General features: G+C 39.0%; 1 protein-coding gene across 5 annotated transcripts in view; it reads left to right on the top strand.

The window, feature by feature from the left end:
- PIGN (phosphatidylinositol glycan anchor biosynthesis class N) overlaps nt 1–17,611 on the top strand; it is a 102,375-nt gene that overhangs the window by 39,340 nt on the left and 45,424 nt on the right. For all 5 annotated transcript variants that reach the window (XR_003530039.1, XR_003530040.1, XR_003530041.1 and 2 more), the window contains exons 9-12: nt 2,037–2,077; nt 3,945–4,004; nt 5,076–5,168; nt 7,030–7,085. Coding sequence is in view for 2 of the 5 variants with exons in the window: in XM_027657483.1 (XP_027513284.1) it covers nt 2,037–2,077; nt 3,945–4,004; nt 5,076–5,168; nt 7,030–7,085 (250 nt within the window). In the remaining 3 variants the exon portion in view is untranslated. The remainder of the gene's footprint in view (nt 1–2,036; nt 2,078–3,944; nt 4,005–5,075; nt 5,169–7,029; nt 7,086–17,611) is intronic.

Raw genomic sequence — 17,611 nt, 5'->3', positions numbered from 1 at the left:
TAGTTGCATGCACCAGTGTTCAAATTCTTGCATCTGTTGACAATTCTTCCTAATTTATCTGAGTTAAGAGTTCCTGGAAATATTGACAGAATATTTCTAATGCTGACAAACTTCTTATGCTCTGTTCAGTGCTCTGTTCAGTGCAGAGCTGCTGTGGGCAGCTCAGTGAATTGTCTCTCTTCTCATTATTGCCATTGAGAGTTTGTACCACCAAAGGCAGTGCCAACGGGCAGGATGTAGCCTGTCCAGTTTGTCACAGAAGGATGAATGTGCTCCTTGGATGGCCAGAATGGCACAGAATCTCCTCTGGGGTGACAACCTTCTCCTCATCAGTTCCTTCACCTGTGCTCTGCCTTCCCTCAGGCCTGGTCAGGCAATCCTCTTGGAAAGATTTGTTATGGCAGCCCTGCATCCTGTGGGCGACATGTAATGTTACCCATTTGGCCATTGGTTTGAGCCTTCTTCGGAAAGACAGAGAATACAGAGCTGCTCTTCAGCTCCTCGTGGGCTAATGGTTGGCCCTGGGGTGCAAGTCCAGAGGAGCTTGTAAGTGAAAGCGCAATCTTCTGCCGCTGGACAGCAGCAGAGCTCAGCCACAGCTGAGGAAGTTCAAGTGCACTCCTCCACTGTTTTTGCTTCTGTGAAGTCTTTTGTGAGATTTTCTTCGGTTCGTGTAGCCTCAGCCTCAGCCTCTTGAACTGGCGCTTCCCTGCCCTGAGGCAGAAAAACCCTTTATGAATTGGTTGGAAAACTGAGCACTGTATAAGAAACCTAGACAGTGAGCTGGAATTGTAAAACAGTGTGGGCAGAATGTACAGCCAAGGCACTTAACTCCTGGAAGTACAGCCCAGACTGGCCGGTCTGCAGGTGTGTCCCAGTTCTGGGTATTTCCTGGGCTCAATGTCCTACAGCTCCTGGTCCAATGCAGGTGTTTTCAACTCTGCCTTCGGAAACATCTGAGTAGGGGAAGTGGAGATGAAAAAGCTTTTGACAAAGCTAGATGTTTTCTTTAGCAGAGCTACAGTTTCTTCCTACTTTAAGCACATTTTGTGTGTGCACGTACAGTTTTTCAACATTTTTCTTTGGAAAATCTTATTTAAAGGAAAGCAAGCATGCATTTATATAATAGAAATACGAGTGAGGGTCTGTTTCTAGAAATATAACCCCATTTCCCTTTTCTAGGAAACAAAAGGAAGCAAACTTGTTCATTTTAGTGTGAATTTAGCACAATTCATGATTAATGCTGCTAATACCTTTTCTGTGTTGCCATGGGAACTTGCTTTAGCTGTATGTCTCACTGCTGTTAAGGTACATGGCTGCTCTTCAGGGAGTTTTTGGGATCAAATAACAGTGGACCTGTACTGAGATCCCCAAAGCTAGCAGTGGTATGAACTAATTGCTGAAAATAAGTTTGGTATATGGAATACTGTAAATGTATGAAAGAAAAAAACCAAAACCAGATCTTGCTAAACTCTGTTTTTAAATAATTCTCCACCCCCAAAGAAATTAGGGAATTTTCTCTTTATTTCCTTAGAGGCCAACGGAGAGCAGGAAAATACACTTTTGAACCAGCTTTTTGTGTGATGCACCACAGTGTAAGGGTCTAATATGTTTGCACCACACTGTACCAGTACATTTGGGACCTTGAGTTAACCTTTTTTATAAACTATTGAAGAGATTTAACAGCCCGTCTCCTAAACCTCTTTTAGTTGGCACAGGAGGTAATACATCACTGTATTGAGAGAAAAAAACCAAAACCCTTGGCCTTCCTTCAACTAATCTAGGTCACAGATTTGCAAGCAGCAATTTATCCTACTGTATAAAAGAAAATGTGAACTGAAATTAATGCATTTTGTTGTTTCTGCCTGTTGAGTTCCATCTGTAACCTTCTTGAGCTAGGATCCTAAAGTCAAATTATAATTTTCTTTAGTACCAACAATTTACAGAAAACGGCAACAAGACATTAAATGTCAATGGAATTACCCCTTTCAAATCTGTGTAGATTAGCTGTTCATGTGCTCTGTTATTTCTTGCAGAATGGAAGCTGGAGAACTTGAAGAGGCTTGATGTCAATCAGGTATCAAGCATACCTAATTTAATAGTTCATAAGTTTTCACCTTAAATTATTGATTTTCTGTGATTTAAGCTAATTTAATTTGAATGAACGATCACACTGATATACAATTTCCCTAGAATGTGTTACTTTAAGAGTTGCAGGAACTGCACTCATACTGAACATAATGAGGATATGTTTAAACTGCTTCTTGACACGTGACACCAACATACAACTTCTCCTGAAGATACATTACTGCACCATTTTAGTTAAGTGATGGTACCCTTTGTAGAAAGGGTGCAGTACAATGTAAAAGGTCCTCCTCAAACTCGGTACCAGTTACCGAGAAGTAACTTGAATGGCATCTAGCAGGCTTTCAGAGTGGGAAGTAACTTGTGATGCTTTCCCTCTACTTTTTATTTGGAAAATGCTCTGGAGCAGAACTTAAACCTCCTCTGTATCTCCTATGAAGGTGTCTAGCGAAACACAAAAAAAGCGTGGTCTGATAATGATTTTTCCCAAGTTTGTGAACATCTGCTATGTGCTTTTTCCTACACTTGTTAGCCATGTGTATGTTTGGTTTATTTTTTCAGACCCGTCTATTCAATGTCTGTATTTTGTCACTTTTTTTCAGATGTTACTGTCATTATTGAATCAAAACCATTTCTTGCTATAGTGTTAAACTGTGTTATTTTTCAATAGGATCTGTGATTATGGCCCAGGCATTTTGCAATCGAGACAATTAGTACTGTAAAGGAAGAAAAAAAGGTGGACATCTTATCCTTTGATACTAAATCAGCCAAGCTTTTTAAAATCGTGGTTCTTCTTACTTCCTGTTGTCCTACGTAAACCAATACATTAATAACAGATTCCAAATCTGCTCAAACAAAGGAAATAAACTCACGCTAGAAGGTTCAAGTTGGCAGTGTTCTGGATCAACTGCTTTCAGCAAAGCTATGGTATAAAACTAGAGACCAGTCTTCCTCTCAAGGTTGATAGGAGTTATGTCTATGTTATTTTGAGACTGTATAGAAGAATCTCGAGTGTTGCTTTGTGCTGGATAATGGAGTTCCCAAAGACAGAGCTTTTATCCTGTAGTACATGTGGGACTATGGGTAAAAATAGCAAAGTAGACTTCTGACTACCATTACACTACATATATATTGTTATCTACAAATGATCGTTTGGAGTCTGCACAGTAGATCTGAGGCTGGAGTAGTGCCTTTTCAGTGTAGTTTCTTCAGATTTATGCTGAAGAAACAAAGAATTTTGATTCCTAGCTTTATATTAAAGGAAAATATAAACCTAGTAAGAGGGAGTGTTTATCATCATGAGTAGAATGTAATGGTAACTTATTTTATGAGATGCCTTAGTGTAGATTGCAGAGCCTTTCTGAGGGCTGACTGGACACAAATAAAAGTGCAGAAACACTCTCTAAAGGGGAGAAAGTGAGTAATCAGCACTGTGGAAGCATGGGATAAGAAGTGTTGTGAAAAGCAGTATATCCAGTGTATTGCTTAGAACTGTAAATATGAAATTAGTTCTTTCCATCATATAAATAGTCATAAAAATGTTATGCCTCTCTGAGTGCAGTGAAGGAGGTGCTGTATTCCTGTAAATAAATACTGGGGGAGGGGTTATATTTGCTTTTTATACTAAAAGTATTTTTGAAGGTTTATTGGTAGTGGAGCCTCACATTTTGAACCTAATCATATGCCGTGACTTCTGGAAACTGCAAAAAAAAGAAAACCTACGAAGGAGAGTTGTGTGTTATAATTTTACAGTATTACACCATTTTCTTTTGGAAATGCAGATATGTTAAAATTAAACTGAATTTATTAACTCCAGAGGCTGAAATTGTATTAAACCAGCAATGCTTCTGCTTGCACAGGCTGATATTGCACCGCTGATGGCTTCCCTTATCGGTGTGCCATTTCCCCTGAATTCTGTGGTAAGAAGTACAAATGTTTTTACATATTATAAAAATCTGTTTACCATAGAGGAAGAAGTATTGGGGCCAAGTCTCGAGGCGTATGAAGGGCAAGATTGTAGATCTGTAAAAGTGCTACAGGATATGAAGACTGCTTGTAGTCTTAGGTTTATGTGTGTATCTTCAGTTTAGAGTACAAACTCAATCTTTTTGTATATTGTATAGGGCTTTCAATTGGAAAGGCAGCTGATCCTTTTGTAATCTGCAACTTTATACACTTGAGTTGCATAAAGGTTTTTTATTATTTTGTTTTTAGGGTGGTAAAAATGCGATATGGCTTGAATAACACGATTTTGATTATGAAAGCGGAACCTGTAAACAAGCTTGTTCCTGCAATTTAATGTTTAATTATTTCTTGATTAAACTTGAGTATTTTCTTCAGATGGTGTCTTGTGCCTCTAATTTACTGAACAGTGAGATGGCTTGGCTTTTTCTTTTAATTTCTTTCATGTATTATTACACAGTCCAAAAGTTGCCTCATAAATATCTAATTGACAATTAGCATTTCATTGGTGTGCTCTCACGCTGCTAGTTTCACATTTAATGCACCTATTTGCAGCACATTTTTTGAAATATTTCTTCTGGAGACTCTGCTCCAGTTTCTGTTGCCCTGTCCTGCACTCATTGCTGGCTGTGCCCAGCATAAAGTGGCAGGGGAACTGCTCACCTTCCTATCACAAGTACTGGGTTGAGTCAGGCCCAGATTGACTTCCTTCCAGGCTTTAGGTAGAGGACTTTTAGGTATTTCATAAATGGCCTCTGATTAGAGGTCAAGGTTATATTATTTTGTCATATATTGTTTAATAACAATTTCTGTTATTTATGTTTTTTGCATTCCTGTAAAAGCTGTTTTAAACGTTCCCTGTCATTTTGCAAAACTATGTGAGAAGAGTATTTTCAGTGGAGTTACATTATTTATTTCAGCAGTAATTTGTTCTATTCTTACTCCTCATTTGGCCAGCAATTCAGTCAGAGAAATTCCTGGTTTTTCATTTAAATTTTTTTATGTATATGTGTATTTTTCTTCCTCAGGGAACTCTGCCTTTGGAATATCTGAACAATAGTGCTCATTTCAAAGCAGAGAGCATGTTTACCAACGCTGTTCAAATTCTTGAGCAATTTAAGGTACTAAACGTATTAAAAAAAATACTTATTCGAATAATAGTTGTTGCTACATGTAAAATAATTATAGGACATACCCTATATATAGTATGCTGAATTCAAAGGAATAAAATTGAATGCATATACTGGGTGATGTTGATTGACTAGCTGTGAGCCATATCTGAAGGAGCTGGAAAGACTTTAATAAACAACCTTTATTAAGATTCAGGAAAAAAGTTATTCATTCTCTTTACAAAATAAAAAATGTTGAGGTTTATTGGTGTTGATATAAACCTGCTTGCACTATGGAGGTAGAATCTGACTTCTGGTACCTGAGAAGGTACCTTTGAAACGAGGGCTAGGAGACAAGGCTCTAAGTCAGGATCAGTACACAAACAGGTCAAAAAGGTAATAGGCTCCTGTCCATTAAAGAAATGAAATTAGTGGTCTAATTAACTTTTAGCTAATGCTGCTGTATCTGTTGTTTTGCTTTGTAAGTGTTCATTTCTGGCTTCTCTGTCTTGCTTCATTTAATATTGGATATTATATTTAGGAGGACATTTGAGTGGTCCAAACAAAAAAGGTTCTGTTTCGCTAGACAGTGGAATAAGAAACTGTCCAAAATCCCAAAATCACAGTTTTGGCAAGGCATAGAAATGTTCTGAGGGAAAATCATCCTCTCTGTAGATAGGAAGCTGAGACACACAAGAACTGTCACCCTGTCAAGAAAACCACGTGATGATAGTGGAACAATAAACTAGCATGAGATGACCTGCAAGAGTTTAGCACCTTCAACAGCTTCTGTCCCTTGAATGCTGGGTTCTCAAAAGTGTGGATACTAGGGGGCAGTATCAGCAGCAGAGTCACTTTCAAATTTATGGTTGGAAGCTGCTAGGAAACAGGGGAAGTGCTGGACTAGATGTGAAGGTGAAGCATGCTGATATCACCTCCACAGTTGAAAGACCTCTGCTTTAAGAATTAAGGTTGTGACTCAGGTCTTTTTCAGTTAAGTTGTTGTCTTGGACATTATTTAAGGAAAGGAGTAGTTCTACTTCTCCTTTCCTTTAAGTTTATTTTTATTCTGTCATTTTTTAGTGCTAGATTATCTTTTTTTTTTTTCTTAGCTTGTTTCTGGCATTGTTTTGCAATGATCCTGTATGAATTTCCTTTGTATTTCTCTGCTGAAGTAGCGCACTGGCTTAGGCATGCCAGCTGGGTTTTTGCTTTTCCTATGGTGGACTGACCCAACCAGAATTTGTACTCCCTGGAGAAGATGGTGCCTTAAGTGGATAGGATGAGATATGTGGGTTGCTACTTCAAGCTGTCAGGCTTTGGGAGCAGTGTGCTTAGGAAACTCCTGTCTGCACATTATACCAACTGTCAGACTTGAGTCAGGCTGCTGCAGAAGGCTTTAAAGATGTTTTGGAGGTCCTTGGGCAAAGTGGCTCTGATGGCATCAAAATGTATTTTATCCATGTGCAGGTTAACTGATTTAACTGCACTGCTTTGGCAGTGTTTGCTGCAGTGTACTAGTTCCTGTCTGACATAAATAATACTGGTTTCATCCAGGGAGGTTGTCACTGAAGCCTGGTAGCACTTCTAGCCATGTCTTCTCTTTATCCTGCAAACTGTAGAAGTCCTTCTGAGAAAATCAGTAGGTGGTACGTTGTTTATTTTATTTACTGCAGAGCAGGTCTGAGTTTCCAGGAACTCAGAGGAGTTGCACATGCTGGAGTGTAACACCTAGTTTCCTGGACAGTATATTCACAGTGTGATTTCATTCCTTTTCCAAAGTCTTAGAAATTTCTGTGATTTTTTTTAGTTTACCTCCTGGTACAATTTTTAATCTTGTTGCAACTTGCATGTTTAATGCTCTTTTATGCAGGTTAAGATGAGTCAGAAAAAGGAAAATACACTGTCATTTCTGTTCACACCATTCAAGTAAGTGTCTGTAAAAGCTATATATATTTTATCTGACTGTTTGTCGTATCACTCATTTTGGTATTTCAGTGAGATGCAAGAACAAATTCAGTCTGGAGTCTTTTTTTAAAATGATACTATCCCTATAGGGTTAGGATATGCAATCTGTTCTTGTTTTTATGTATATCTAAAAGTTGATCTAAGAATTGTTTCTTCTGTGATTGAAATTCTAATTAAAAATAAAAAAAATGCATTCCATCCAGAAAAGAACCTGAAATCTTTAGAATTGGTGTTGCCCAGTGTCAGTGTTTCCAGGGCTGTGAGGGAGTCTTCGTAGTGCTTTGTGTATCTGCGAACTCTGTGTTCTAGTGTATGGAACAGTTACTGACCCCTTACCCTTCTGCCTTATCCAATTAAAGCTACTTTTTCCTTTCTCCTCTAAAGGTTTTTAAAAGCTTTGCCTTTGGGTGCATGTGATAGTGTTCACTTCTGCTGTTGGTTTGTGGAGTGCTCAAAAAATGCTTTGTCACCGAGAGCAACTGTTTTCCTTTGGGAAATAAAACTGATGTTAATTAAGATCTTTAAATCATAGCAGCAGTAAAAAGTACTTGAGTCGCTTCCTGTGAAGTATGGTTATTGCTAAAGATGATTGCTGTCTGTTTGAACAGACATTTACTGTGTTATTTTATACCACTAGCTTCCTCAAAGAGAAAGGCAATCTCTGAGATACGAGTCAAGTCAATCTTGGGCACATAATGAATCTTTTAGATCAAATTCTGATTAAGAATGGCAGTTGCATTATCAAAGAATTTACTGATCTGTATGAAATAAAACGCCATATGGAAAGGATGGTCAGTCATCTTTGATTCTGTGGGGATGACTGTTAGTTTGATTTCACAGCTCTTTAAATTTTACCTTTCCTCGAGAAATAAGACTGATTCTATAAAATGGGATGTGCTTTTCTTAATGCTATATTTATCTCTAAAGGAACTAAGTATTACTGATTGTCTTATGGACTGGTGACTTTCCTTTTTTATGATATGTTGGATTGTTTTAAGTGGAAATGCCAGACACATTTATCACTTTGAAAATGCGACTAAAACTTGGTATGAAAAAGTTATTTGGTATGGTCTATTGCAAAAATAAATTTATTTTCTTCAGATATTCTTAAAACTTTTCTGAATCAATATCTGGATTAATGGTCCTTCCAAGAAAGGTTTTTATATGAGACCAAAATAATTCCTTCAGTGTGTGAATGTCACAGATGGAGTGATGCACCTCACTCATAAGAGAGAAGTAGCAACATGTTTATTGGTATAAAACACGATTTAGCAAAATTTGATAGTAAATGCGACAGCTGTTAACAAGATTCAGTGGCAAGGTACACTTGATGATTTAGTATATGGAGGACAGGGTCAGACAAAACTGTAAAGGAGATCCTCCTGTTGAGTTGTAAGGTTCAGAAAGGACACTCTGGCGTTCTAAACTCCTTCTTAAAGGGAGCTTAGGTGTGGCTGAGTCCAGACTTAGTCCCAGTCTTGATCAGTGGTTTATGTCTAAAGGATTATATATGCACAAACAATCCTTTATATTATTTAGCTAAGATTTCCAACTTAGCATGCTAATAATCACTTGCTGAGAATCTATTGCGGCGAGGAATCTCTCAGCTTCAAGGAGTAACCTAGAGGCATCCCTACTCAAGGGGGGATCCTCTTGTGCAGGAGAGCTCAACAGGTCCTGGAACTGTCCACTAGTTATGGAGTAATTTGGTCGACTTATAACCATACTTGCGTACCAGCTGTATTTCGGTTGGTGCAACCCTCCAACCAGCCCTCCGCTGCTGAGCAAGATTTATGGCCCTTAGCAGCTACCGTGTTGTTACTTGTTTCCCCAAAGTCCAACTTGAGCCAGATGCAGCCATCACGACTGCCACTGGTGGCTGTTGCTTAAGCAGAAGGCAGGGAGCCCACTGCCACAGTGAGTTACTTAATGGGAGGTGCCTATGCTTGCAAGGTGTATTGGTAAAGACTTTCTTTGAAACGCATTTGTGAGTATCTGCTGATTTTGCAAGGCAAGGTGCACAACCTGTTCCCAAGGGAGCAGAACAGTACCCATTGCTGATATCGAATACGTATCTGCAGCTCCAGTTAGATATATGAAAGGATTTGCTGTCTGAAATTTATTTCCTTCCCCCTTCTTTTTTCTCCCTACCTTTTTTTCCCAACTACGCAAGACATACTTTCGAAAACTATTTGCTTAGCAAAATCAGAGGCTTTTCTTATCAGAATTCAGATAAGAAAGGCACAATGCCTTGACCTTTATGTGTAAGAAAAGGAGGTGCCAAGTTACCAGATGCTTTGAAGGAAGAGAGAGGACAAATCTGAAGACTGCTGACAGAGGAAAACTGATGTCCAGGGTAGTGAACTATCTTAGCTTTCTGACCATTTGATGTACCTTAAGGCAACTACTGAGCTGGCACATCTCAAAGAAGAGTGTGCCAAGGGGCCAGATGCTACCCTTGCAAAAGCATTCCCAAGGTTGGCATCTTTGATCTGTGGAAGTAATCCTTCAGGAAGTATCAGAAGGACAGTGTAGTGAGGTGGGTAAATGGGGCATCAATATTCCCCTAAAATCCTCTTAAACAATTAATACAATTTGATTATCGCAACAGGTACAGGAGATTTAACAAGTAAGTTGCACAACAGCACAGGAGTTCTTTTGCATATTCCTGGTGTATACAGTGCTTTCAGGAAAGGCTGTGCTTCCAGCTGTTCCAGTTGTGATGTCTCACAGTAAGATGGCAAGAGCAGTAGTTAAAGAACCAAAATATACAAAAAAATCCTAGAGATGAGGAGCTAAATTATAATCAGTGCTTACTTTCCACTAGATGTGCTTTTTTTATTGAATGTCTTGAAATTGATATCAATAAGAGCTGAGGGGTTTTTTTTAACAGGAAATAGCTTAAGTATCTTATTTAAAGTCAAGTTTGTATCTTCTCATATGTGAAAAATCTCATAGCACTCGATGCTGCATTTTTCAGGTAACCTAATTGACTGAATACTACATTTTAATCATCCAAAATGCTTATTTTTGTGTGTATAATCCAGCTATAACTTACATATTTATATAAAAAGTCACTGCATTTTTAATGTGCAGTGTGCAGCTAATGAATAAAAATGTACCCCTCTCTCTCACCGTATGAAAATGTAACTCTTTCCCTTTCATCTAACCTGTGGTATAAATGGAGATATAACTCTTTTAAACGTTTGGACGGATTTGGTGCAAGGAAGTATCAATCATGTAGAGACTGAGTCTTTCCACATAGTTGCACGTCATGTATGTTGTCATAGTGATAGGAAAGGAAATAGAGTGTAGAGTGTCTTTGAAGATTACAGAAACTTCAAAAAAATGCCATGTGCACAAATACCTCTCTTTTCTTCCTTTCTCTGGTGACTGGAGTTACAGCACTACATTGTTCCCTCTGTCTGATGGCCTTTCAAAACTTTAATAATAGATATTTCTACAAAATTGACATTTGGATCAAAGCGAAGCAAGTGATTTTTTTTTTTCCCCACCGCTGAGTGAGGCAGGGTTCCTTAAGATGTCAGTACATCCTTCGAAACATCCTATTCTTGCTTCGTTTAAATAGATTACATTTATTTAAATAACTAGTAGTATGTAAGATATCCGTGATATGTGTGATAATGCATTGCAAGAGCAAACATTAAGGATTGAATGTCAAGAGAAAAGGCTGAAACTAAGTAGGGAAGGATATTCTAATAGTGATTGCTCTCCCTGTCCATTTGTCTAAATACTTTGTGTCTTCAGAGGACCATTGATTTAGCAGAAGCACTGATTTATCTGCAGAGCCCCTTTATCCTGTGGTCAAGAGTGAGGGGCAGCAGCTTCTATCAATTTCTAGTGAACCCTGAAAAGGCAGCCAGCCTTTTCCTTTCTCCACTTTGTCCCTATTGTTTTATCAGGTGTGAATATAGGCATAAGCTTGCTGCTGGGACTGCTGGCACAAGCAGCCCAGTACGGGCATCTTTAACGTGTTGGTGTCAGGGAGGTAGACTGGCAGCCCTCTCCCCTCCACCCTTGGCTTTAGGAACCTGTGCATCTACATGTGAACAAAAAATAGAACTGCAGTGCTGTAGAGACAAAGGAATCAAATGAAAACAATGGCTTTGTATTATTTAAAAAACCCCTACTGATTAAATAGTATATGTACTGTCTCTCTAGGGAGAAATCAATGCTTGTGCTGTAAAATGCATGCTCTTTGGCAAAAATGTCAGCTGCTCTTTCACTGAATGGGCTGTGTCTGAAGCACTCTGTTAAATGCTGCTCAGAGAGGAGGCAGTCCTCTTAGAAAGCAGGCATCCTGCTCTGGTCTTGAGTTTCAGCAACACACTCAGGAGCTTTTAGTTTGTACATGAAAAGCTTACTGGTAGTGGCTTCTGTTCAAGAGGACCAGACATAATAGGATTTACTATCAAGTAGGGAATAGGTAAGGTCTTTAGAGGGGGTTAAAGGTTAGTGTAAGATAAAATGCCATGAGATTAATGTATATTTCTCTATTTGCTTGGACTATAAATCCCTTTGGCCTTTTCTTGGAACTTGTGAGGCATCATGCAATGAGGGTGAGGGAGGATGTACAGGCAGGTGGTAGGATGGGATGGGCAGAGAATGTTCTGCTCTGGGTCATGAGGTAAGGGAGACTGTGCAAGGTTCTTTCTGGATCTCAATAAGAAAGGCCCAGTAACAAACAGCTAAATAAAATAGCTGTTTTAATAAGAAAATAAATGGAAGAATACAGATAGCAAGTAATTCATACACCCCTTCAGATGCTGGGTACCCTTTGTTAGTGCAGCATCAGGTGGATTTTCTGATGGTGCTGCACAGATGCTGGCCTTGGAGAAGTTCCCTGTTTTAAGAAATCAATTCTGGTAGTCATTTCTACTGTCAGACAGAATGGAGGTTCACGTGAGAACTCCTTGCAGCACTTTTAGGTAAACATGAGGGCAGGCAGGCAGTATAATCTCTGGTATGGAGTGGGAGATGCCTGCAGGCTCCTCAGTTATTGCCAGCTATTGGGTTTGTCCTGTGGCCAAGATATTTGAGCACCACAGGCCTGGGCCTACTTAGGGTAACCATCATGTGGATCACTGACTCCTTGATGTAGGATGGTCTCCTGGTCAGGATCAGTACGGATGGTCTCCCAGACTTTTGTTTCAGTGGCCATGGGGCCCTGCTAGTGGGTACTTATCCAAACACAGCGCAAGGTGCCTGCTTTGGATGCAGCTGGTTGAAAAATGGTCACTAGAGTTTAGGATTGGCATATAGGATTGTGGAGCAGAAGAGGACCTGTGACATAACACTACCTAGTCACAACACTGCAGATGTCTAGATCCAGTTCATTGTCATAAATCATTGACATAAATCATCATGCATCTTGCAGATGTGAGGGCTGACTTACAGCCTTGGTGGGGTGTTGTTATTTAGAGTCGGCACACGTCCCTTCCCTGTAGTACTAAAATAGAAGAGACTTTAAAAATGGTGCATTTCCTTTCCTCCAAGGAACTTCCACCTTCCCTAGGAAGCAGTTTTCCTTTCCAAGGCTGCAACATCATGTCTTGCTGTGGGTTTTTGGACAAACCCACTGTCCCTGGAAAATCCCTGCATCCAGCTTCTCAGTTCCACTTTGAGGGGGCCAAAGGGACCTCCTTGCTCCTGGGCTCTGGTTTTCTGAAATTCTTGTCATAGTAGTTTACATGCAAAATATGCTGTCTGCAGCCTAGTTACCTTAATTGCTTCTCTGTTGTGATTTGGCAGCTGGCAGCTAACTTGTCTGCTCCTTTTTCTCTCGTCTCTGTTATCGAAAGGATTTACATAAATATCCCAAGGCACTTTGCTGTTGAATATGCAAATATGCTACATCAGGGATGCTGATTTGTGGACATTAAAAGGCTATTTTAATTCCTGGGACTTGACAGTCCAGGATTAGACCATTAGCAGTCAGACCACTTGCTAGGGTTTCACTGATGTCCTGCTGTTTCCTCCTGTGCAAGTTTGTAAATCTGAATACAAAAGCATATGTGTATTGGTGGGTTTTTGCAGCGTGTCAGTAAAGATGCTTTTTGCTACCTTTGGCCTGTGGAAGTCTGTGTGTCCTCCCTTCGTTTCATTATGCTTTAAAGAACAAAAACCTCAGAACTTAAAAACAGAAGCTTCTTACTGACTTTCTTACTAGTTTTCTTTCTTTTGGAGTGCCAGTGGTGCTTTTTAATGCTTCTTAAAAGAAAAAAAAAGGTTGCAGAAATAACTGATTAGAACCCTACAGCTACACTGTCTGACTTAAAATATAGCACAGTAGTCAGAAAATCCAGAAGCACAAAAACCTGCTTGAAATTTAGACACTCCAAAACTGAAACTCCTGGCAGTGAAACAGCAGGAGCAAAGAGAGTAGATCAAGTTGGAAGAGGGAATATTGAGGGTCTTGGGGCTTAAGAAGCTGTAATAAACCCATTAGTGTAGGTTATGTTGAGCAACTTTTCTTTAAAAAAGCACGGCTTTGGCACACTAAAAATGGGGCTGTAATTTTTTTGTCTGTAATCAACATGCATCTTGCTTCTCAATTATGAAAATTGGGTTTTGTTAGGACTTGCCTGTTTTAGCAGTTTACCTGAAAATATTTTAGTAAACAAGTAAGATTAAGGCCATTTAAGCAGATTAAGGATCACTGAGTTACCTACCCAGTCATTTAATCTTTGAAACTTCACTTTTTGATCAAAAGTAAAACATATGCAAAGGGCTGTCTCTATATCTCATAGTATATGCTTTCAGTCTGTCTTTGGCAGATACAGTAGAATAGTTCTTTCTTTTGAAAAGGCACATCTGAAGAACTGGAATTGAACACATTTTGAAAATGGAAAAATTCAGTTTCTGACCATTAAAATTCACGTAAATAGGTAATTTGATGAGGCCAAAGAACTGGAACACATTCTTTTTTCCTGATCATTGCCCCTAGTAGCATCATGTACTCTGTACCTTGCAGCAAGTTCAACAGAAAGTAAATATCATGGTTCCAGACTTTGATTTTTGAAATACTTATTCAGTCAATTTTTCCACATTTCGCTGAATGAACTCAAGACTTTACATCACTTCCCATGCACTGTTTTTCTTATTGTTCTCTGCTGTTGATGAAGTAGGAAGGTTTTATATTATGCATTTTATTCTGCTCCTGTAAGACTGTGCACTGTACTTTCAAAAGAAACAATTGAATGATAAAATGAGGCTCATTTGTCTCTGCACTCGTGGGTTGCTAATGGGGGCCAAATTTGATTTGGAGCAGGAATAACTGTGCAGTCAGGTTTCTCCTACATTAATAGCTTTGAGTGCAAGATCTATGTCTAGATTCCCATTACCCGTGTGATGCTTTCTGAGCTGCCATCTCTGTTGTGCACTGGGAGTGTTTGAAGGCAGCTTTCACGGGAGACTGACTTTGATTTTTGAAGCCTGTTCCTACACTGGCTTGGCTACTTGTATAACTTTTGAATAGCAGCCTTGCAGAAACGTCGGGCCAGTCTTACGTCCACACTTTCAAGATGACATTTTGCCAGCAGTGGGAGTTTGGATCAAAGCAGTAATAGTGGGCCCTGTAAGTACTGTTTCAGCTGCTTGCAGAACTGACAGATTGGAAGCCATCTCTCCTCCATGGTATGGCCCTCTCACTGATGGATGAGTGGCAACAGAGTTTGAACCTGATTCTGTTTCTGACAATTTTCTCCCATGGTGAGAGCAGAGATGCACTGGTGCCTGCCCCCAGCAGTATCAGAGTGGCAGAGGACAGGTGTGGGTGGCAGAGGCCTCAGCCACTCTGCAGAATGGATGGTGCCAGTGGAGACGGGCAACATTAACCTGGGCAATTTATTTCAGGTTGCAAGTCACTATGATACCAGGGATCTTCCTTCTGGCAAAGAGGACAAGAATCTGTAATTACTCAGCATTTTGGCAGAAGAGGTTGCTGGAGTTGTTTGGACAGTAGCGGTCTAATGGCTCTTTTGCTGCCAACAATTTTGGAGTTAGAAATTTCATAGCAAAGCAAGTGAGAAGCTCTGATTTATGTGGTGTTCAGAAGAAGGCAACCCATACAAAATTCTAGCATGCTTTATTCAGAAGGCCTTGCTCCATCATGGGGCTATCACAAGGTTCAAGGGGTGTATATCCATAGCTTTTAGCTTTTTTGGTTTTGTATCAACAGGAGTTGGTCCTTTTCTCCCAATCCCCCAGACAACCAATATGAAAAGTTCGAAGGCTGAAGTCTGCCAAGCAGCTACTTCTGATTTGCTGCTGGATATGGATCACAGAAATGTGACCATTATATCTTCTGCAAATCTTGCCACTCCCAAAGAGTTGTAGGATGCACAGTAATTTTTTTTTTTTCTGATAGGGAAGAGTGAGAAGGCAGTGGTAGAAGGGTGTAGATGTGCATGAGCTGAACTGATATTTAGGTACATGGAGCTTGTGTGTATATGTAGTAAATATATGTAGTGAAACAGCTGAAATAAATTTGTTGTCATCTGATGGTGAACTAGGCAAAGATCTCAGTCTTTATCTTTGTATGTGTCATCTACAGGTCTATGATGCTTCCTTGACTTTCGTTATTACATCTGCAGCATCTTAAGTGTTAAACTGCTACAGATCCTAAGGGGTTACTCTTTATAGCAGAATTCTGGAAAATTTACTATGCATTAAAATGACTATAAATCATTACCCAAATAACCTGTTATAATAAAATTAACAAACTAGCAGTGGTGGATACAGATGTATTTGCAAGACATCTTCCTTTGTTCTGAGTTCTTTTATTTAGTGGTTTGACTACAGCATGCTACCTATGCCTTTGGGGATGGTAATTTCTGTAGTGTGATGATAAACAAGACTCGTTGGCCAAAGAGAGATCCCCTTGACATTGCTATGGTGCATGTACTTCGTCACAGTCTTGTTGAGAAGTGCTGTCAAATAGCTTAGCTTATATGAAGCATGAATGATGTGTTGGAAAGATTAATTTTGTCAGGTATACCTATGACAAGGGTAGCTAACATCTCATCTCAGAAGGGAGACTTACAAGCACTTGCATGATTAGGCCAATCATTTTGTTTTGTAATTAATTGTGTTTATTCATGGATGAAACTGTGATTTCTGTCTGGAACTAGAATTAATCTCTAATAGCCATAATGAAAAATAAAATTACTCTTCTAGAACAACCATGGTTTTCTGTGTGTAGACTTAAGAATGTAGACTTAAATCTTTAGAATCCTGATGATACTGTGAATGTGTATGTTTGTAGCATGCATGACCATGGAATTCTTGTTTTTTCCTCAGAGAACTTCACTTTACAGTGCATGTGTTTTGCAATACTTTCAAGAATAGGAGGATGGAATTGAATCTACTGAGTGAATTCTCTTTGTGTGTATCTCTTAATAGGACAGGTATTTTTGTGTTATGGAAAAAGACTTGATTTTACTGGTCAAGTCTATTCATCTTGAATTTGGTAGAATTGGATTTTGGTGATGGGTAACTGGGAAGAGTGTGTATACACACACTTTTTTTTTTTCTAGGGTTCAAAATCTTTCTAATAATGATCAGTAAATTAACTTCATTACTATTAATATTAATTACATGGACATGTGCATTAAGTGATTTTGAGAATACATTGACATACTACTAGTGCCTCTGGGATGTTGCATGCTCAAACATGGGGAAATGATTCTGATCAGTTTATTCTTTCCTAACACTATCTGTATTCTATTGGAAACCTTTTAAATAGTTTAAGTTAAAATTAAGTGGTGCTAAATATAGTTCAAGCTTTTACTTCTCAGATTTAAATTTTCCTTCTGGTTTTGTTTTTTGGTAAGTCTTGTAGGCTTTATAGAATCACCATTTCTGAAGTCCATGGCTTTCTTCTATAGGCAACTTTCCACTTCTGTTCGTGGCTCGTCTTTGTCTGTTTTTGCTTTCTGCTACATCTAGCAGGGGGCTTCTTTTAAATCTCTCATCTGCTTTGTAGCTTCAGGAAGCAAATCAGTGTCCTCAATGGATGATAAACTGCTTATGGTGAGCTATACTTATTCTTTAATTAAGGGATAATCAGCATATTTGCTAACCCTTCTTTATAGGCTGGTGTAAGATACAAAAGTTCCCTAATCACTTTTTTGCCTTTTTCCTTAATACAGAGGAAAAATGTCTTAAGATAATGATCAGCCCTTGCATTTTCATAGAAATTAATAAATTTTACAAAAACACTTGTTAGACAATTGTAAGATCAGCCTCCTGAAGAGCGTATCTATGGAAATAAGCTAAAATGTGTGGTATGATGTTAGCTATTGAAAATTAACAATGCCCCTGCTAATGGTAGCCCCATTTGACAAAATAATTGCTTTCTGTGTTTGACTTATTTGAAACCTTAGTGTTTAAAAATCCCATTTATTCTGTTACACCATCCGTGTACAGACATCCCAGGTGCTGTCCTCTTAAGAAGGAATAGGTAA

This window comes from Corapipo altera, unplaced genomic scaffold, assembly GCF_003945725.1.
Source record: "Corapipo altera isolate COAL_440 unplaced genomic scaffold, ASM394572v1 66, whole genome shotgun sequence".
Taxonomy (NCBI): domain Eukaryota; kingdom Metazoa; phylum Chordata; class Aves; order Passeriformes; family Pipridae; genus Corapipo; species Corapipo altera.
This window is presented reverse-complemented; position numbering and strand designations above follow the sequence as displayed.